Raw genomic sequence first — 22,915 nt, forward strand, 5'->3', positions numbered from 1 at the left:
AGGGTCAGGCAGTGGCTGCTGATGATTCAGCATATAGACCTATAGGCTCCCCTAAACCCCCCAACCTTAGCTCACAAGGATGGTAAGGTTGCAGACGCTAATGGCACTAACGAGTCTGAGTGGAACTCAAACCCCCGTCTGGCAAACACCAGAAATTTGAAATTTATGAATACCCATCGCCAATAACAAGAGTTATCTATACTGTACTAATTTTATAAATAGAATTTAGTTAGCTTTATTTAGTTGTTTTAGCCATTTATATTTGCCTGAACTTCACAAGTTTAGTGTTATTGCAAGTGCTTTACTGTAATGTATGTTGAAGAGATGAGTCTTGTTTCACAGTTTTTTATTTGTTGTTCACATAGTCAACTTTGTTAAAAGAAAAAAAAATATTTTGGTTATCAGTAATTATGAATATGCTTATCAAAATTACTTCGATTATTTTAATTATTTTTCTTTTTTTCCAGATGAAAATTTCACAGCTTCAGGTACCTTAGGTGGTGCTGGGATTCATCTCTGTTATTATCAGAAGGCAACAGAAAACTTGCAGTTTGGAGTAGAGCTTGAAACTAGTCTTCGTATGCAAGAATCCGTTGCATCAATGGCATATCAGCTGGAGATTCCTAAAGCTAACACAGTATTCAGAGGTAATTATAACTCATGCAGGGAATTTGTCATCATCAAGCCTAAAAACATACAAATACATAATTGTATGTTTTTAGGCTAAACCTTCATAGTTTGTGACCTGTTATTATTCACCTAAATTAATATTTTTCAATATTAAACTTACCCGATAATCATGTAGCTGTCAACTCCGTTGCCCGACAGAATTCTACGGAAGGGATACGCCAGCGATCGCTATACAAGAGGGGGGTGTACTCACAAGCGCCACCTGTGGCCAGGTACTGCAGTACTTCTTGTTGACACCACTTCAATTTTTCCTCTGTCGTGCTTCCGGCAAGACGTTCATGGATACGCTTATAATTTTGGAGTCTTGTTCACGGTTTTTGGTGAGGTATTGCTCTAAGATTTCAGCTTTCGCTATTCAGGAAGTTTTATTATTAGCTTAGCTAGCTTTTGGAATTAATTTGATTAATTTTGGTGACGAAGAGAGTATGAACTCTCTTTCACCTTTAAATGGCCGACCCTTCCCTTAGACGGAAGTGTTGGTGTCTAAGAGAGTATAGACTCTCTTTCTTAATTTTGCTCACAAAAGTTATAGATTTATTTTATATCTCTCCGCCATTTATAGGCCTCTTCGATTAACTTCCTTTTTTATAAAATTATTAAATTAATTTTTATATTTGTTTATATTCGACCTTTCCTAATAGTAGGCGGTCTTTTCTTGTACCGAAGTTAATTAACATTGAGCCCGTCATTTCGGTTTTACCTGTTAACATATTATGCTATTTTAATGTTTTTGAAAGAATTTCTTTGATAGTCTCGTACTGTTTCAAAGTTGAACTAACGTTTTGTTTTGTCTCTGCAGTTGTTGACGTTCAGAACGTTCAACTTGCGCTCTATCGTTACGATAGAGAGAGAATTTTCACGGTGTCACGTTGCAGTAAGAGTAAACCGTTTATAACGTTTTGTTCATTCTTTCTTAGCTTAATGGTTTTAATTCTAATGAAGGAACTTTTTATTTGGGAAATCTTTCAGTTTTTTTCCTTTAACAATAATATGTTTTAACGAGTATATATGATTGGGCTCTTCTCTCAGGTTCTAAGTCAAGAGAGAGAGAGAGAGAGAGAGAGAGATAGAGACGGAGGGAGAGAGAGCTGGATAAACGTTTCGTTCAAGCGAGTAACGTTGTTATCGTTTTTGCTCTTCTCCCTAGTCTCTTTAGGGGAAGAAGGTAAACGTTTCTAGAGTTTATTCTTGTTCTCAAGCTTTATGCGGTGAGAGATTTTAAGCGTAGTTTATTTGATCTAGTGTTTAGTCTCTTTCCAGCCACTGAATTATTTATCTTTCATTAGATTTTTCTGTTACATTGTAATTCTGTTTTCGCAATTACTAACTTTTAAAGAAGGATAGAATTGCGTGTTTCAGGTACAAACCACTTAAAGTTTCGAGTTCAGTGAAATAAGTGCAAACAGAAATTCAAAAGTGATAAGTGATTAGCGCAAAGTGTGTCAGTGTTGTGCGTGAGGGTACTTCTGTGCGTGCCAGTCGTCCTCCCAGTCCGGGACCTCTTGCAAGCTCCCAAGCCCAGGGGAGAAGCAATGTCGAAGGGCAAAAGGGTTCGGCAGGCCTTGATCGGCGCACAGAAGTATCCTCGGTGGTTGCGGGCGTGTCTTACAGAGACCGTCACTCCCACCCGCAGACGATTGAGCCCTTATTTTACTCGTCTGCAGAAGAAATTTCGGGGAGATAACGCTGGACTCAGGTCTCAAGACCTCTTAAACATAAAGTCCAGACCTCTAGAGTTCAACAACCCGGATTCAGTCATTGGGTTAGCTCTGACTCTCCGCAGTCATCAGGTGACTGCACACCTCCTAAGAGAGGTAAGGTGATGCCGCAACAGACCTCATCTTCTGTTAAGGCTTTGCCTCAGCAGACCTTAGCGTCTGCCGACCCCAAGATGACTTTGCTGCAGTCCATGCAGTCACAGCTTGCGGTCTTAATGCGTGAGTGTCAGGCTGAGAAGGTTACACCTCCTCCTGCGATCGCTCCGCCTCACCGCAGTCCAGTCTGCCAGGCGTACGATGTTGAGGTTCCTCAGGATACCTTACCGCGTACTGAGTTGCCAGTTACCAGCGGTGTGCAGCAACCTCCGCCTTCCTTAAGGCAACCTCAGCAATGGGAGCAGGAATCTTATGCCTTACTTCCTCCGCTTCCGCTTGCGGTTCCACCAGCGAGGCAACAATCTCTTGAGGTACGACAACCCAACCCTCCTCAAGGCAAGAGCCTCAACTCCTTAGGCTAGCACCTCAGGAACCTCAACTCGCGAGACAAGAACTGCGTTCTGCGCAGCCGCTACCTCAACTCTCGCAGCTCACACCTCAGGAACCTTAACTCGTTCCTCAGGAACCTGCTACTGCGCATCCGCAACCCTTACAGCAAGCGCAACTCTTGAGGCAGCAACCTCATGCTATGAGTCAGCCACCTCAACGCATGCATCTGCCACTTTCTCCTCAACTTGAGCCTCTTCCCATTCAACTTGGGAATAACAAACATTATGATAATGGAGGTTATTTGTATTACTTATATAAAAATATATATGTATTCCTTGCAATATATTTTTAACAAAATCGCAAAATATGGCAAAAATATCTTCAAAACAAAAATGAATCATGAGTTATGAATGTAAGGTAAATATTATGTTGATATTAAACCCCATGCAAGCATGCATGAAGTAATGCAGTGTTGCCAACAGGGCGAGTTTCCCTTTCCTGAGGTGAAGTAGATTATAGTACATTTAGTGTAGCTTAATTCTACGATTATCATGCCGGCTATCAAATTCATCAACAAAACAGTCTAAATCAATTCCCTCGGCACGTGCACTTTCAATGGACGGTAATGCGATATTACTCACTCTAGCACTGGTCATGGAATTTCTGAGAAATGTTACACGCCATGCAACACGCTCTGCTTTCCTTACAGCATGCTCTACATACAGCATGCTCTGCATACAGCATGCTCTGCATACAGCATGCTCTGCATACAACATGCTCTGCATACCTTACCGCATGCTCTGCATACAGCATGCTCTGCATACAGTATGCTCTGCATACAGCATGCTCTACATACAGCATGCTCTGCATACAGCATGCTCTGCATACAGCATGCTCTGCATACAGCATGCTCTGCAAACAGCATGCTCTACATACAGCATGCTCTGCATACAGCATGCTCTGCATACAACATGCTCTGCATACCTTACCGCATGCTTCTCAGTCATACATCTTTGGTTGTTGCCAACTCACTAGACTGTCAAGCAGTTTCATAACGTTGCCTTCTAGTCTGCTGCTTTTGCACCAGTGAAACCCTCACTGAGAGAACTTAGCTTTTCTCGGATTTGGTCCCTGTAGATGAGAAAGTGCTTTTCTCCCTCCTTCTGATATTCCCTTGAGGACTCTGTCATTTGGAGAGGAGCCTTTAGCTGCGTAGCCTCCTATGGACTTATATTTAGCATAACATGCTTCCAGGGAAGGTAATGGTTCCACTTCAGTCGCTAACCCCGTCTGTTACCACACCTGCTCCCATAGACCTTGAGCTGTGTTGCAAGACATGCAGTCCAAGCTTATTCCTTGTTAGAGGATTTTTTGTTTACGGAGTCAGTGTGTCACTGGGAAGACGTTCAACAACCAGCAGAAGTGACTTGTTGTGACGCAGTGCGGCAACCTCAGCAACCCGATAAGGAGTTGTCTGTACGACCCAGACAGTCTAGACAGCTTCGGGTTGTCACTGTACTTCCTCGCTTCCCCATGGTTGACAGTTCACAGACTGTGCAGCAGTACCATGATCTTATGTCCGGCTCCGTCAGACGACTGGCTTTTAAGAGCTCCCACAAGTCGTCGCTGTCTGGAGATTCTCAGATGGACTATGGATCTGACCAAGGAACTGGGCCTCCTGGTCAATTTTGAGGAGTCTCAGCTCGTCCCATCCCAGACCATTGTCTCCCTGGGTATGGATCTTCAGAGTCGAGCTTTTCGGGCTTTTCCGTCGGCCCCAAGGATCTTCCAAGCCCTAGAATGCATCCAGAGCATGCTGAGAAGGAACCGATGCTCAGTCAGGTAGTGGATGAGTCTAACAGGGACACTTTCATCGCTGGCCCTGTTCATCGTGTTAGGGAGACTCCACCTCCCCCCCTTCAGTATCATCTAGCTGCTCACTGGATAAAGGACATGACGCTAGAGACGGTCTCAGTTCCTGTTTCCGAAGAGAGGAGGTCTTCTCTCGCGTGGTGTAAGAACAGCTTTCTTCTCAAGGAAGTCTACCTTTTGCTGTTCAGAAACCCGACCGCCGTCTCCTCTCGGACGCATCAGACACGGGCTGGGGTGCGACTTTGGACGGACAGGAATGCTCGGGAACATGGAATCAGGAGCAAAGGACACTTCACATCAATTGCAAGGAGTTGTTGGCGGTTCTTCTGGCCTTGATAACTTCAAGTCCCTCCAGCTTAACAAAGTGGTGGAGGTGGACTCTGACAACACCACAGCCCTGGCTTACATCTTCAAGCAGGGAGGGACTCTTTCGTGAAGTTGTTCTAGATCGCAAGGGACCTCCTCATCTGGTCTAAAGATCGAAAGCTCACGCTGGTAACGAGGTTCATTCAGGGCGGTATGAATGTCATGGCAGATCACCTCAGCCGGAAGGGTCAGGTCATCCCCACAGAGTGGACCCTTCACAAGAATGTTTGCAGCAGACTTTGGGCCCTGTGGGGTCAGCCAACCATAGATCTGTTCGCTACCTCGATAACCTAGAGACTCCTGTTGTATTGTTCTCCGATTCCAGACCCAGCAGCAGTTCACGTGGATGCTTTTCTGCTGGATTGGTCCCATCTCGACCTGTATGCATTCCCGCCGTTCAAGATTGTCAACAGGGTACTTCAGAAGTTCTCCTCTCGCAAAGGGACATGGCTGACGTTGGTTGGCTCCGCTTTGGCCCGCGAGAGAATGGTTCTTAGAGGTACTGCAATGGCTGGTCGACATTCCCAGGACTCTTCCTCTAGGAGTGAACCTTCTACGTCTACCTCACGTAAAGAAGGTACACCCAAACCTCCACGCTCTTCGTCTGACTGCCTTCAGACTTTCGAAAGACTCTCAAGAGCTAGGGGCTTTTCTAAGGAGGCAGCCAGAGCGATTGCCAAAGCAAGGAGAACATCCACTCTCAGAATCTATCAGTCTCAAGGGGAAGTCTTCCGTAGCTGGTACAAGACCAATGCAGTTTCCTCAACCAGTACCACTGTAACCCGGATTGCTGACTTCCTGTTATATCTAAGGAAAGTAAGATCCCTTTCAGCTCCTACGATCAAGGGTTACAGAAGTATGTTGGCAGCGGTTTTCCGCCACAGAGGCTTGGATCTTTCCATCAACAAAGATCTACAGGACCTCCCTAGGTCTTTTGAGACCTCAAAGGAACGTCGGTTGTCCACTCCAGGCTGGAATCTAGACGTGGTCCTAAGGTTCCTTATGTCATCAAGATTTGAACCTCTCCAATCAGCCTCTTTTTAGGACCTCACATTAAAAACTCTTTTCCTCGTGTGCTTGACAACAGCTAAAAGAGTAAGTGAGATCCACGCCTTCAGCAGGATCATTGTTTTCACATCTGAAACGGCTACATGTTCCTTGCAGCTCAGTTTTTGCTAAACGAGCTTCCTTCACGTCCTTGGCCTAAGTCGTTCGAGATCCCAAGCCTGTCCAACTTGGTGGGGAATGAACTGGAGAGAGTACTTTGCCCAGTTAGAGCTCTTAGGTACTATCTAAAAAGGTCTTAACCTTTACGAGGACAATCAGAAGCCTTATGGTGTGCTATCAAGAAACCTTCTTTTCCAAGTTCTAAGAACTCAGTTTCTTACTATTCAGGCTTCTGATTAGGGAAGCACATTCTCATCTGAAGGAAGAAGACCTTGCTTTGCTGAAGGTAAGGACACATGAAATTAGGAGCTGTGGCTACTTCAGTGGCCTTCAAACAGAGCCATTCTCTGCAGAGTGTTATGGATGCAACCTATTGGAGAAGCAAGTCAGTGTTCGCATCATTCTATCTCAAAGATGTCCAGTCTCTTTACGAGTACTGCTACACCCTGGGACCATTCGTAGCAACGAATGCAATAGTAGGCGAGGGCTCAGCCACTACATTCCCATAATCCCATAACCTTTTAACCTTTCTCTTGAATACTTTTTATGGGTTGTACGGTCGGCTAAGAAGCCTTCCACATCCTTGTTGATTTGGCGGGTGGTCAATTCTTTCTTGAGAAGCGCCGAGGTTAAAGGTTGTGATGAGGTCCTTTAGTATGGGTTGCAGCCCTTGATACTTCAGCACCTTAGAGTTGTTCAGCCTCCTAAGAGGAACGCTGCGCTCAGTAAGGAAGACGAACTTATTTAAGGCAGAGTAATGGCTCAAGTCGACTTCCTTACCAGGTACTTGTAATTTCATTGTTATTTTGAATAACTGATAATATGAAATACGGGATACTTAGCTTCTTGATATACATGTACACTGGTTTTCACCCACCTCCCTGGGTGTGAATCAGCTACATGATTATCGGGTAAGTTTAATATTGAAAAATGTTATTTTCATTAGTAAAATAAATTTTTGAATATACTTACCCGATAATCATGATTTCATTGACCCACCCTTCCTCCCCATAGAACCAGTGGACCGAGGAAAAATTGAAGTGGTGTCAACAAGAAGTACTGCAGTACCTGGCCACAGGTGGCGCTTGTGAGTACACCCCCCTCTTGTATAGCGATCGCTGGCGTATCCCTTCCGTAGAATTCTGTCGGGCAACGGAGTTGACAGCTACATGATTATCGGGTAAGTATATTCAAAAATTTATTTTACTAATGAAAATAACATTTTTAATATTATACTGTACTGTACATGAACTAGTACACAGTACTGTACAGCATTCTTTGTTCTAATGAAATTCCAGCTGAGAGAGAGAGAGGATTAACTGTCCAAGAGTATAAATAGTGATACATGCTAGGTAGTTTTAGTGGCAAGACTTATTTGTTATAGAAAATAGAATTTCTAATTCAGTTGGATCTGAGCATTTTTTTTAATATTTTTCTTAAGCAGGTTATCTTTTGTTTGTATTTTCTCAAGGTTATTACGTGTAATAATTTAATTAGTCGTAACACTGCCGCAATCAAAAGTCATTTATTCATGGAAATTAATTTTATGAAAGTGATTAATGATGCTAATTACAGTAATGAGAATTGTTATACTTTATAATGCAGTGTTGTAATTTTCACAGTCATTTGATTTTCTTCTGTACACTCAAAATAATCCTAATGAATTGCTTACGTTGTCACTTGCAGTCAAAGTAAATGTTAAATTCATATACAGTATTTTAAAGGTATTTTACCTTAATATGTGAGGCTCTAATCATGATTTTTTTTATATTAGTAGCTATTTCCAAATGGTTAAAAATATAGGACTGCATCCATAACATCAGATAGTAAATGAGCAATACTGTTATTAGGGGGTCTTTAAAGGGTTGAATAATATATTTGCCTCTATTTCATATGCTCCAATGTTGCTGAACAGTTTTTATATCAATGAACCAACCATGATGTTCATATTACTTTCGTTCCTAGAAGCTGGCATGTTGACATTACCCCTTACAATTACAAATGCTTGTTTTTTTTTGTTTTTTGTTTTTTTTTTAACAGCAACAACATGCTGTGGATGTGATATCACTTGTTTAATCATGATGTTGACTTCAATATAACACGACTTGTGCGCTGTCGCTCTAGATTTCATTTTTTTTTTCTACCTATATCATTAGTTTAAAGATGTTTCCTGATGTTTTAGGAATTGCTGCATGGTTGTCCCAAGGAATTGTTTGTGGGTGATCATGATTTACATACTCTGTCTCATACTGGGGACAATTTTTTAATTAAGAGAAATTTGTGAAAAGTATGTAGGCCTCACTGTTCCGGTTGCTGATGAGATTAAAGTTCTAAGCATTAAAGAGAACTAAATGTAAATTGTGAAAAGACCAGGCTAGTTAATTATAGAGTGAATGGTGACAATAATGCCACTTCAGTCTTTGACTTTGCTACAGCCTAACGAGTATAGCTTTGATAGTCATTAGCTTACAGTATTAAGAATTTAATGTCATTAGCTGTGTTTGTTGAAGCTCAGAAGTCTTTGATTAATGGTAATAATTCAGGCTTAACCTGACCTCCTTCAAACCTTAGTTAGTGGTTCTAGTGAAACTTTCAGTTAGGGTTTGGGTGGCATACGGCAAATCCCAGATTTAAATTCTCTCGTAGAACCTCAGATATTTTATATGCTTTGGATTCTTGTGCTGTGACACCCTTGCACTCCCACATTTCTTACCAAGCAGATAACAAGACAGAAGACCAAGATAGTAGCCTTGATACTTATGTTCCCTCCTCTCGCAATAGTAACTGCCTCTATACAACCACTCATTCCTTGTGTCAAGATGGTAGTCTGGATCTTACATCACTCATCTTGATGAAATAAGCACCCCTTAACAAATGCTTACTATGAGATGTGAATGTCGTAGCAAATCGCATGATTCCATTAGGCCAAAATTTTTTCTTTTTTTAATTAATCTGTGAGATTTGCTTAAACTTTTTAATTACTTCATGTATAAACATCGGCATTCCAAGCTTCTGGAGATGAAAGCAATAGGAACATCAAGTGAATATAGAAATGACAAATTATATTCAAATTCTATTTATCGCTCAGTCGTAGGGCCCTTACCATGGTTTTCTATTATTACTTTTACACAGTATTAGGGTATATTTACCAGATTGTACTTAAAATTATCCGTTATATGATTCTTTGTGTTGATAAAGTGATAAGCACATTTTGAGTCATGATATGAAGTTTAACCAGACATTTTCACTTTGATTCATTTTATCTTGAAAAGAAGATATAAATGAGGGTCAAGTAAAGGTTAAGCCTGGCCAGTAAGGTAGCAAGAGACTAAAAGGAATGTTGGAAAAGTAATTTGCAAATATTATTATTATTATTATTAATTGCTAAGCTACAGCCCTAGTTGGAAAAGCAAGATGCTATAAGCCCAAGGACTCCAATAGGGAAAATAGTAGAGTGAGGAAAAGAAATAAGGAAATAAACAAAGTACAAGATAAGTAATTAACAATAAAAATAAAATATTTTAAGAATAGTAACAACATATAAAAAAACTTTTCTATATAGACTATTAAAACTTCAAGAGGAAGAGAAAAAGATAGAATTGTGTGCCTGTATGTACCCTCATGCAAGAGAACTTTACCCCAAGGCAGGTAACAATGGTTTGATGTTGGAGTGTCCTAGAAAAGCTGCTTTTACCCTTACCAAGAGGAAAGTAGCCACTGATGAATCACAGTGCAGTAGTTAACCCCTTGAGCAAAGGAGAACTGTTTGGTAATCTCATTATTAAAAGGTGTATGAGGAAAGAGGAGAATATGTAAAGAATAGGCCAGACTATTCGGTGTATGTGTAAGCAAAGGAAAAAAGAGCCATAACCAGAGAGAAGGATTCCATATAGTACTGTCTGGCAAGTCAAATGCCCCCATGACGCTCTAGTGGTAGTATCTCAACGGGTGGCTGGGGCCTTGGCCAACCTACTGGCTTCAGTGATAAGTGACTGAAGGCCTGAATTAAGGTGTGGAAAGATGTCTAATTTTGAATAGTCAGATAACATTGAGTAAACATGAACTTTGATCAATGAAATTTTTTTCCATTAGTTCCATTTACATGCAGTAACTATTGATGCAATTTGTTTTATGTTCTTCAAATAAATATCCTAATATTTTACCAACTATGCCATCAGTAAACATTCTGAAGATTAAGGTTCCTTCATAAATTTGTTTATTGTTGTTGAAGGAAACCTCTTTCAAAGCTAAAGGGACCACTGCAGTGCCTTGCATTGCACATTACAGTCAGTACTAAACCTTCTGTCCCTTCTGCCTTTCTTCATTACTTTTTTCAAATAAATTTTACCACAAGGATATTGGATGAGACCAGGCTCTTAACAGCCAAGTAAATAAAGGCCCTAAAAGAAGCTGTTCTCAAAGTATTCACTCATTACCTGAGAAGTAACCTGGCCAGGTTTCATTCCTTACTATGAGTAGCTCAGTTGATAGCATTTCATTCTGAGTAAATATGGGAATCAACAAAATCCAGTGAGAAATATTAAAAAATTTCTCCCTTATCTGGATCAAACATTTGATTCTTGCATGAGATGCCAGGTCATTACCAAATCAACAGATACCATGAAATATTGTAAAATCTACAGTACTTGAGGTTGTGCCTTGCTTTGAGTGAGTTCTTTTCAATTTCTTGACTCAACAGTCAGTGTATTATTCAATTTCAATTAACTTTTTCAAGTAGCTGTAATAAAATCATTACACACTGACAATTAGGTATTCACCAAGAATGGGATTCAAACAAATGCTATCAAGTCATTGGGGGGCCAGAAATTGGGGATTACTCGCTTATAACAAAGTGTGCAAACAACTTTATAACTCTTCAGGTAGTGTGCAAGTACTTTAGTTTCAATATCTTTTATGGATTCTGTTTGATTGGTTTGTGGTAGCCTAGCCCCCCAATTTAGAGAATAGGTTCAATAAAGTTGTGAGGTAGAAATTTATTGCAGTTGTGAATGTGACCATGTGTCGATTCCTATTGCTGTTTCCAACCCAGTTGTCGATCATCCTTTATTTTTACTTGCCCCAGTTTTTGTCTTTAAGTGTGGATTCTTCATTCAGTTTAACGAGTCATTTTGCTAAAGTATTGGGGGATTATCAAAATATTTCGCCAAGTTATAAAGGTTAAATTGATGTCTTGTTTGCAATAGTTTTTATGCTTAAATGAAAGGTAGTTTATTTTGAATTTGTCCAGTCATAAATTAATTTTCAATGTATGTAACATCTACTTTTCAGTAATGTAGTAAGGTTCATGCTTATTATATTGTATTTTTCTCAACAGGAACTTTGGATTCTAATTGGACAGTAGGAGCTGTTATGGAGAAGAAATTGATGCCATTACCATTCACTTTAGCATTATCTGCAATGTTGAATCATCCTAAAAATCAGTTTAAAATTGGATGTGGATTTATAATAGGATAAGGTAGTCTGAAGTGTGTGATAGTCTGTTGATTTTTCTGCATTTCTTCCTCCCCTCCATATATACTGTACTTCCAACATTAAGATGACCAAAAAGTCTACTTGGAGGTGGAGGATGTATCACTTACGTATCAAGCAATGGGGTGTTGGAATGTATATAAAAAATTAGGAAAATTAGCAGTAAAAAAATATATTGCATTCCTTAGTATCACAAAGGAATAGAAATATCTGCAAGTACCATGTACTTTTAATGGCAACATGACCTAAAAAAAATTAAGTAGTTCCAGCCCAAGAAATTTGTCATGAATGGCAGTTGTGTGCATTGTGGGATTTTGGAGCTGCATCACAGTATCATAGATGCAATAATTGTATAGTTTCAAGTCTCAATAGCATTCCTCGAGAACAAAGTGTATTGACACCATGACATATTAAATGGACTCGGTGCTTAGATGGTATTCAGTGTGGAAGCTTTATTAGAAATATTATACACAGGACCCTTGATCTACTACCATATTTCAGTTAATGTTTGACAGCAAGTTTACGATATGATAGGAGTTGAGATGTTTTACATTTTAGATTGTTAAAAGATATTTTAATATTTTCTTTACTGGCTTTGGCAGCATTGTATATAGTTAAAAATAGAATTATAGGAAGTCTCGAAAGTAATAACATATAGCAAATATCTTTGTCATAAAATGTCATATATCAATGTAAAGGTCTCAAATTTTCTTTCAGCACAAGAGAAGTTAGTCATCTGTTTAAGGAATCAAAATATGGTATTGGGCCAATTACACAAATTTTATGGAAATATATTTGATTACAACTGTTACAGACCCTTGCGAGATACATGCATTCTATTCTTGTAAAAGCGTAATGCCAAGCCTAGAAACTACTCCTTTCATGAGGTTTCTGTCTCGTCTTAAATATGATTATTTGTATTATGCCTATGTTGTTTCTCTCTCTTAACCTCACTTTATGTACTACAGCGGTCTGTAAATAATTGTTGATTTGTGCTTCAGATTTAACAAGTATGCATAATACAGTAATCACATACAGCTTAATTATATAGACGAGTAACACTTTTTTATTTTAACAGTGTTTTGTTAATTTCAATCAAATATATAAAGAATTGGAGAGGCATTTTGTAAGTAATAATGTTATGAAAGCCCCTTTCTATCTTAATAGGTAACATTTATTTCAATTAAACTACTAGTCTGTATTCCATCAAAGTGTTTATGGACATTAGTTTTGTCATTTTGTCAGTGACACCTAATGCAAAAATTGTAGATAATTTAATGGTGTCATGTTGTTGGAATTTTTTTGATAATTGTTAACATGTACAAAAAGATATGAAGGTTCTTTTATAATGCCTTTCATTTTCCTTTCAAGGAAACTTTCTTGCAGTAAACTAATGAAGGTTTCTACTGAAGGGCAAGGGCAATATACCATATTGAATGAAGGCTTACAATCCTATTTGTGACCTTTTACAACAGCCTTATAAATTATTTAGCCCTTTCTTGGTTCAAACAGAAAAATATTTAGCTTTTTCCAAGAACAAAACAAAAAATTAAATGACATCGATACAAAAACACTTGTTCCCATAGTAACAAACCTTCCGCTATTTATGTGGATATTACTTCTGGCACAGCTGGAATGCAGCCATTAGTTTAAGTGCAAGGAGGCAACCCTAGGTAGGGGGTGGCTGGACACAACCACCTAAATCTACTCATGGTTCAATGAACATGTCATTTTTTACTTTTGGCTAATAGAAGCGGACGTCTCCTCTCCCTTCACAGCTTAGCCATTTACTTCTATTGCTTTACGCTCATTCTTTTCTTTACAAATGACTTGAGTTTCTATGTGATGCTCCATTACAGAGTAACGTGGCAGTTTTAGATGTCGATGTTCGTCCTGCGAGTTATCAGAAAGATTCCTCTGCGCTGACGACTCCTCTTGGAGGTTACTTTTCCTGTTTGTGGGTTGGGTTTATTCTTTCCCCTGAGAGGGGAGGAACTTTTAATCCTCTATTTATTTTTTCCACAGCACTTCATGACGACACTGTGTGAAGTCGGTGGCTGTGGCTGCAGGTGACGTCTTAGCTGTCGACTAGGTCTACTCCCGTTCTTCCTTCACACGACTTTTGCTTATGACGAGTCTTCTCGCTTTGCCGATCTCGTCGTCTCCCAGCTTTTCTCTCTCCTTACAGCCCTACAGGCAATATTTCAGCGCGTATGCAGCTTCCACCTGCTGAAGATTGCGATATCAAGGACAATCATCAACCAATGGCTTGCTTGACAATCACTGAATTGACGGTTTTTCCTTCTTAACAATCGCAGGGGCAAGACTCTTCACCTTGTCTTCTTGGTCGACCAGGATGTCGTTCGAGACATTCCCCCATTGATGTAATCAGAATTTGTTCCAACACGAAGAACTTACCTCTAACTACTTTCTTAGGAGTATCTGGGATCTCCTCCCATCCGACCAGAATTTTGTGTAGTTTACCCTACTCCCGTTGTCTATGCGGGGCATCTCTGGCGGAGTGATACGCGCCCAGAGACGACACGGGGTCAGAGAGCATGCTTGCTCAGGTCTCGTTCTCCAGTAAGTTTCTGGTTGCGTCGGCGTTAACACCCCGACGCTCTCTCTCTTAACCCAGTGCGACCCTTTGTGTCCCTGATCCCTTTGTGTCTCATGTGGTCCCTTTATGTTTCCTTATCCTTTCCCTCTGTGTTCCTGTGTCTCGTGGTGTATTACTAGTGCGTTATGGAGCATCCCCGTCGTTGCCCTGGGCCTATAACCGGGAAATCGTGTGGCGCTTTCCTCTCTAAGCCCGAAGATGACCCGCACTCCTTGTGTTCGTCGTGTAGGGGCAGTGTGTGTTCCCCTACAGCCACGTGTCTGGAGTGCGAGTCCTGGAATTAAGTGCAGTGAGTGCGGTACGGCACTAAGAAAAAGAAGGCATCTCGTCGGTCCCATAGGAAGTCCAGCGTCGCTTTGCCTGGAGTGCCGTCGGACAGAGTCTCTCTGCCGTCTTCCCCTACCCAGAGAAGCGGTCGAGGTAAGTCTGTTATGGGGAAGCGGCCTGTGGCCCTTCCCCAGGAGTCTGAATTACTGGACAGTGGGATTATGTCATCGGTCCAGGCAAGTGGGGGGCCTGAGGGGGGGGGCAGGTGTGTATACGGAGGACGGAGCCCTGGTGAAAGCAGGTCCTGTCTCTTCGGATGATCAGATGTGGGGAAAAACAGTAACAGTCTCTTCTCCAGTCTCGTGGGCAGGTTTTTCAGGTGCGTCAGCCGCCGAGAAGGACGATTCGCTGCCATCAGACGCCCTCGGGTGGGCACCTCCGAAGACGCCCTTCAGGTTACCCGAGGACAGAAAAGGACTTTGAGATCTGGTTCCCCAGCGAGGAGCTTCCCCGCTCCCCTCCAACGCCTTCAGCTTCGTTCCCAGTGGACTTCTTGGAGCCGCCTTCGCCGGCCGAACCCCATGCGGTACCACCAGCAACGCGGCAGGTCTCAGCCCCTCCAACGAGGTCCTACAGGTCTTCGGGCTTCTCGGTAGAGGCCTAATCTTATTCATCAGAAGACGGAGATCCGAGGGACCATAGGAGGCGACGAGATAGGTCTCGCAGGAGAAGATCTCGCTCGTGCTCCCGTTCACGCTCTCGCCACAGGAGGAGACGTTCCAGGTCCCCCAGGAGGAAGTTCAGGAGAAGTCTTTCACTGGAAGAAGAATGGGTACGAGTCTCCACTCCCCGTAGCCAACTCCTGGGGGTTGCAGCAGTCGCGGGCACCTTGGGATGGCGTCCCAGGCCCAGCTCACCAGTAGGATTGGTCGACGAGAGGAGGTATGACCGATGGAGCGACTCGTCGCATCAGGCACCAAGGGACAGGTATAAGTCCGCGAAGGTTCCGACTCCACCCACCCATCGGGGAGAGTCGCCCCTACGGTTTGGCAGCCGCGTCCCGGCCTCTAGATCGTCGTTGAGTTGTCCGGAACGGGAGAAGCACCTTTCCTCGACGGGCAAGCCCGCATACCCATGGTCCGTCAGGAGAAGAGATAGGACCAGGACGGAGTCCTCCGTTCCAGCGGCGATGCCCGTCCTACTACCTGAAGAGAAGGATCTGGACCACTCCAAGAGGATGCCTCCTCCCTGTGCGGCTCCCCCCGTCAGAGGTCCTTCGTCACAAGAACTGAGGCCCTCATCGGAGAAGGTGGAAGACGGAGAAGAAGGTTCGCCAGCGGAGGTCTCCGCATACAGGAAGGTGATAGGCCTCATCCAGCTTCACCATAGACTGGACGAACCTGAGCCCTCTTCTGACGATGTCTGGCTCTCGAGCCTCAACAGATTGGTGGATGCGCCTGTGCAGCAGAGGCCCTCCCTTTGGCAAGGGACGTGAAACTGGAACTGGCGCACATGAGCAAGGTCGTGGCCAACTACGCTGAAGCCCCCAAGAACCAGAGTGCATCTAGACTTCTTCAGGGCCTGAAGACGCAGTCCCGGTTCTACCTCCCTGAAGGACACCATGCGGGGGGGCTGTGCAGTAGAACCGGCAGTCACCATCTTGGGACAGGGGGCAGCGGAGGAGAGAGCTACCACGGCACTGGTTTGTTTCTCCCCCACGGAGACTGCCATGATGGAGGAGCTGTCTAGGGACTTAATTCACGCCTCATCCTGCCTGGATTGGTGGGCCTCCACGCTGGTAAGATTCCAGTCAGCGCATGATCTCGCAGTTCCGGAAAAATCACAAATTTTTAAGTAATTTGTATTTTTCCTAACAGTACTTACCTCGAACTGCTTTCTTAGTATCTGGGATCTCCTCCCAACCGACCCGAATTTTGTGTGGTTTATCTTACTCCCGTTTTCTATGCGGCGTAACCACTGGTGGAGTGACACGTGCCATGAGGCGACCGGGGGTCAGAGAGCATGCTTGCTCAGGTCTCGAGCTCCAGTAAGTTTTTGACAGATAGGTTTCTACGAAGTCCTGTAAGGCACTCGGGGCAGGATGGGCGGGCCATAACCCGAAAGTAGTTTGAGGTAAGTACTGTTAGGAAAAATACATATTACTTAAAATTTGTGATTTGTTCCAACACGGAGTACTTACCTCAAACTACTTTCTTAGGAGACTTACACCTTAGGAGGTGGGAGTGGCCCTCCGGACCTAGAGACCGCGATGAGGAGAGAAAAGGAACCTAGATAGGAGGCTAAGTTCTGCTGACCCCCAAGGAAACACGAGAAAATAGGGAAAACTACGCAAAAAACTCTCTAGTGTCTAAGTAATCCACCTCTGCAAAAACCTTGGAGATGCATTCTTCCAATGACAGTGTATCTCATGGCAGTTAAAGGATTTAAGGGTCATATAGGGGAAGGTGATAGGGGGAAAAAAGGGGTAAGGAAGGAACCTGTGTCTCTTGGCCTTACCCTCCGGGGCTACACCTTTGAATCTTTTGGAGCGTGGAAATGATGGGACTGAGAGAGAACCCGTCCAAGGATCTCCTAGAGCAATCCTTTAAGTAGTGAGCCATAAAGGTAGACTGTCTAGACCATGTACCTGTCCTCAGGATTTGGCCCACTGCCATGTTTCTTTCAAAGGCCAACAAAGTACTCAGTCCTCTAATGTCGTGGGGTCTAGGCCTTCCTGGAAGGAGGACACCTGCACTGCTGTAGGCTTTCATGATCACCTGGCATAGCCAGAAGGAGATCATATTTTGGAGACCGGCTTCTTCACCAGTCCTGAGGAGACGAACAGACTCTTGGTTTCAGGGCGAAGTTTGGCCGTCCTCTCTAGGTACTTCCGTACTGTCCTGACTGGACACAGAAGCAAGTCCCTCGGGTTGTCCGAACGCGGGATAGCTGGCACTCAGAACCCTTCAAACTTGGGGTCCCAAACAGCTGGCTTCTGAGTCTTGGTTACGAAGGAGGGTAAGAATCTGAAGGTAGTTTTTCGCTAGCCCTTCGGGTGTGAGATCTCGTAAGACAGGCCATGAATCTCACCTACTCCTTTTTTCTGATGCTAGAACTAACAGAAAGGCTGTCTTGAGGGTGAGCTCTTTGTCTAGAATGTCTTTGAGAGGCTCAAAGGGAGGTTCCGAAAGCATCTTCAGTACCCTAGCCACATCCCGCTGGGGCGCACTAGCAGCTTGGGGGGAATACGACTGCTCGAAGCTCTTGATGAGCATCGAGATATGTCTGGAGGTACCTAGGTCGATGCCCGTCAGGAGGAAGACTTGGCCCAGCTCTGCCCGGACTCCCTTAATGGCTGGGATAGACGTGCCCACTTCGTCCCTGAGATAGACCAGGAAGTCTGCTATCTCGTGAATGGAGGCCCCTAACGGCCTGATGTTCTTTGAGGAGCACCACTTAGTAAAGGTAGCCCACTTCGCCTGGTACACTGCAATTGACGAACGTCTCAGGTACCCTGACATCCTCGATGCCGTTCTCGATGAATATCCTTCCTTTTTCAGGAGACGCTCGATAACCTCCACGCGTGAAGGCGGAGGGATCGAGGTTTTTTGTGGAACCTTTGGAAGTGAGGCTTCCGGAAAAGGTCTGGTCTGTCTGGAAGTGGCCAAGGTGGAAGGCGTGCCAGTTCCTTTAGATCCGCGAACCCCTCTCTCTCCGGCCACCAGGGCACTACCAAAGCCATTTCCCTTTTGCCGTTTTGTCGAGAAGATGGGCACCCCAGCCCTCCTTGGATGCGTCTGTGAACAGGAGCATCTCCAGAGGTTCGGCTGCGACGGGCATTCCCTTGAGGGTGTTTGTTCTGATGTGCCACCACTCCAGGACTTCCTTCGTCTCCGGGGACACCGGGACTATCTTATGCGGGGAGTTCTATCAGTCTTTGCCAGTCCTTGGCTCTCCTAGGCTGGCCCGACAGGAAGGGCCGGAGTATCTGTTCTAGGTTGTCCAGTTGCTCCGTGGAGGGGAAGGCTCTCGCCCACTGGAAGTCTAGGACCAACCCTAAGTAGGCCATCCTGGTGGAGGGTATGAGCTGGGACTTCTCCAGGTTGATGATGATACTCAAGGCTGCCAGTCTGAAGGGGCGACTCTTTCCGCTGGGCGGGTGAAGTCAGAACCTTCACGGGCTTATGCCTGTCGACCGAGACCTGGAGCGATGACTTCCATCGATGATCGGGTCTGCTGGAGGAGACGTACCGTGAGGATGGCGAAGGAGCTCTAGGGAGCCAGCCAGTGAGGGCCTCTGCTGCATGGGGGTATCCACCAACCTGCTGAGGCCCGAGAGTCAGTCCTCATTCGTCGCGGGCTTCGGTTCGTCTAGCCTGTGGTGTCGTCTGATGAGGGCTAGTACTTTTCTGTACGCTGAGGCCTCGTCCGCTGAGCCTTCTGCGCTATCTCCTAGGCCTTCCGTTGGATGCTCCTCTGCCTGAGAAGGTGCACCTATGACGGGGGGGGGCCCTGCTTGGGGTGGATGTATCCTTTTGTCATGGTACGACTTCGGCGATTTAGGATGGAGGACGGGCATCGCCGCTGGGACGGAGGCCTCCGTCCTGGACTTGTCTCTCCCCACGGAGGACCAAGCTGCTGCGGGCTTCCTCGTGGCTGCTGGTTGTCTTTCCCGTTCTGGCCGGCTTGTCGAAGTCTTGGAGGCTGGGACATGGCTGCCAGACCGAAGGGGACTCTCTCCGCCGGGCGGGTGGAGTCAGAACCTTCGCGGACTTATGCCTGTCTGCCGGAGCCTGAAGTGAGGATTCCCTCCGAAGTTCGGACCCCTACTTCGAAGTCTTGGAGGCTGGGACATGGCTGCCAGACCGAAGGGGCGACTCTCTCTGCCGGGCGGATGGAGTCGGAACCTTCGCGGACTTATGCCTGTCTGCTGGAGCCTGAAGTGAGGATTCCCTCCGATGTTCGGACCTGCTGTAGGGGACGTACTTCGGAGCGGGAGAACGAGCCCTTGGGGGCTAGCCAGAGGTACCTGGAACTGCTGAAGCTCCCAGGAGGTGGCTGCGTGGAATGGCGACACGCACCCATTCCTCCCTAGGGGAACGGCTTCTTCTGTGCCTCCTTCTGGGGGATCTATCGTGCCTCCTGGCATGGCGAGATCTAGAACGGGAAAGGGACCTCCTTCTGCGGGACCTATCTCACCTCCTCTATTGGTTCCTCGGCGCTCCATCCTCCGAGGAGAAAGAGTATTATTATTATTATTATTATTACTATCCAAGCTACAACCCTAATTGGAAAAGCAAGACGCTATAAGCCCAGGGGCTCCAATAGGGAAAAATAGCCCAGTGAGGAAAGGAAATAAGGAAATAAATAACTGAAGAGAACAAATTAACAATAAATCATTCTAAAAAAAGTAATGTCAAAAGAGATATACTGTATCATATATAAACTATTAACAACGTCAACAACAAAAATGTCATATATAAACTATAAAAAGACTCATGTCCGTCTGGTCAACAAAAAAGCATTTGCTCCAACTTTGAACTTTTGAAGTTCTACTGATTCAACAACTGATTCAATGACTCGAAAGAGGAGCCCAAAGATTTGTAGGACCACACTGAAGGGTCCGAGTCGTCCCGCGTCGCTGGTGGTTCCTCGTGTCGGTCCGTAGGTGACGAAGGCTCCAAGAAGACGGGAGGGAGCGTTTCTGAAGGCGCTGGGGGAGAGCGAGGTAACTTCTTGCTTGGGAACCACGCCTCGAACTCTTCCTCCAGTCTCATGGGCAACCTGAAGGTCGTCCTCGGCGGCGCCCATGCGAGGGGATCCAATGATGGCGAGTCCTCCTTCTCAGCGTCTCCCCCGGCTGCCGACGTACCTGAAATACAGGCCCATGAAGTGGGGGAAGAGGCTGCAGCAGCCTTTCCCCACATAGGATCATCGGAAGAGACGGGCTCCGCTGGCACCAGGACTCCGTCCTCCGAACACACTCCCGTCCCGCCACTTGCCTGGACCGACAAACATCCCCACTAGCAGAAATCTCAGACTACAGGGGAAGAGCAATGGGCCTCGTCCCCGCAACCGACTTTCCTCGTCCCCTACTCTGGGTAGGGGAAGGCAGCTGAGAAGCTCTATCCGACGAGGCATCGGGAGAAGCAAGCGGCGAGGAGAGCCTCGGCTTCCTAGGTGACCTCTTGGACGCCTTCTTCTTCTTGGTGCCGTAGCGCACCCACTGTACCTCGTTCCAGGACTCGCACTCCGGACACGTGGCTGTAGGAGATCATAAGCTGCCCCTACACGACGAACACAGAGGGAAAGGGTAGGAAAGGGTATGGAATGAACCCAATGGGACCGCGTGAGACACAAAGGGTCGCACTGGGTAAGGAGAGAGCGTCGAGATGTTATCGCAACGCGACCAGAAAACTTACTGGACCTCGAGACCTGAGCAAGCATGCTCTCTGACCCCGGGTCGCCTAATGGCGCGTATCACTCCACCAGAGGTTACCCCGCATAGAAAACAGGAGTAGGGTAAACTACACAAAATTCTGGTTGGTTGGGAGGAGATCCCAGATACTCCTAAGAAGAAAGTTTGAGGTATGTACTCTGTGTTGGAACAAATATGTGTTTTATGTTGTCAATGGTACCGGTGGGCTGGGTGTGTCCGTGTATAGTTCCACTATACAAAGGTAGGGGGTGATGTAACTAGGGGTACTAATTGTTGAGTGTGGTTGGAAGAGTATGGTAGTGTTAATTAAGAGGATCAAGGATAAAACAGAGGTTGGAATTTTACAAGTGCAGGGTGGTTCTAGATGAGGTAGGGGATGTATGGATCAGATTTTAACAGTTAGGACAGATATGTTCTAAGCAGTGAAGAGGTTAGGCAGTTAAGCGAGTTAGGATAGGAAACGAAGTGAACGAATGGTTTCCAGTGAGAGTGATGCTGAGGCAAGAATGTGAGATGTTACCATAGTTGTTTAATTTGTTTGTTGATGGATTTGTAAGAGTAGTGAATGCTCGAGTGCTTGGTCAAGGATTGAAACTGATTGATTAGAGTGATCATGAGTGGTAGATGAATCAATTGCTGTTTACGGATGATACTGTGATGGTTGCAGAGTTGGAGCAGAAGCTGGGTCAATTAGTGACAGAGTTTGGAAGTGTGTGTGACAGAAGGAAGTTGAGAGTTAATGTGGGTAAGTGTACGGTTATAAGATGCATGAGTGAGAAGGTAGTGCTAGATTAAATGTCATGTTGAATTGGTAGTAACTTGAGGAAATACATCAGTTTAAGTGCTTGGGGTCTATTATTGCTCTAAGTGGTGGAGTGGAAGAAAAGAGTGAATGAAATATGTAGTGTTGGGGGTAGTGAAGAGAATGGTAAAGAATACATGGTTAGGAATGAATTTAAAGAGTTTCGCATGAGAAAGTGATTGTAACAACTGTGATGTATGGATCAAAGTTATGCGGAATGAAAGTGACGGAGACAGAAATTGAATGTGTTTGAGACAGTGTCTGAGGAGTATGGCTGCTGTATCTCCATTAGATATGGTTAGGAACAAAGTATTAAGGGTGAGAATGGGTGTAAGAAATGAATTAGCAGCTAGACCAGATATGAATGTGTTGAGGTGGTTTAGCCATCTAGAGCGAATGGAAAATGGCTGTCTGCTGAAGAGGGTGATGAATGCAAGTTTTGATGGGAGAAGTACAAGAGGAAGGCCAAAGTTTGGGTGGATGGATGGATGAATGGAGTGAAGAAAGCTCTCGTAGATAGGAGGATGGATGTGAGAGGCAAAAGAGAGTGCTAGAAATAAGAATGAATGAGCTATTGTAACGCAGCTCCGATGGGCCCTCCTGCTTCCTCCGGTCACCTTGGTGACTGCTGAAGTAGCGGCAGTGGGGGATTCAATATATGAAGCTTCATTGTGGTGGATAATGGGGGAGGCTGTGGGACCCTAGGAGTACCAACCAAACTCGGCTGAATGAGGGATTCAGCCAAGAAGAATGAAGAGAAGTGAAATGCCCTTTTGTCCTTTTTTTTATGTTAGCTAACCACCAAAAATTGGGGGAAATGCCACAGTAGACAGGTAAATAGATGACTTCCTGAATTACCTACTACCTACAGAAAAATAAATACCTATTTGCCAACTTGAAAAAATAAGTAAAAAGTCTTTCTTTCAATTTGTCTCGGTATGTTATTTATGGCAAATTATTCATTGAACCTTAAAAATTTGAGTGATTATACTACTCAC

General features: G+C 44.5%; 1 protein-coding gene across 1 annotated transcript in view; it reads left to right on the plus strand.

Moving 5' to 3' along the window:
- Window positions 1-13,138, plus strand: part of Tom40 (Translocase of outer membrane 40) — a 72,880-nt gene extending 59,742 nt beyond the window's left edge. Inside the window, exons 5-6 of the mRNA XM_068364086.1 lie at window positions 468-647; window positions 11,635-13,138. Of these exons, the coding sequence (XP_068220187.1) occupies window positions 468-647; window positions 11,635-11,774 (320 nt within the window). The 3' untranslated portion in view covers window positions 11,775-13,138. The remainder of the gene's footprint in view (window positions 1-467; window positions 648-11,634) is intronic.
- The last annotated feature ends 9,777 nt before the right edge of the window (window positions 13,139-22,915 follow it).

Source organism: Palaemon carinicauda, chromosome 41 (genome assembly GCF_036898095.1).
Source record: "Palaemon carinicauda isolate YSFRI2023 chromosome 41, ASM3689809v2, whole genome shotgun sequence".
Classification (NCBI taxonomy): Eukaryota; Metazoa; Arthropoda; class Malacostraca; order Decapoda; family Palaemonidae; genus Palaemon; species Palaemon carinicauda.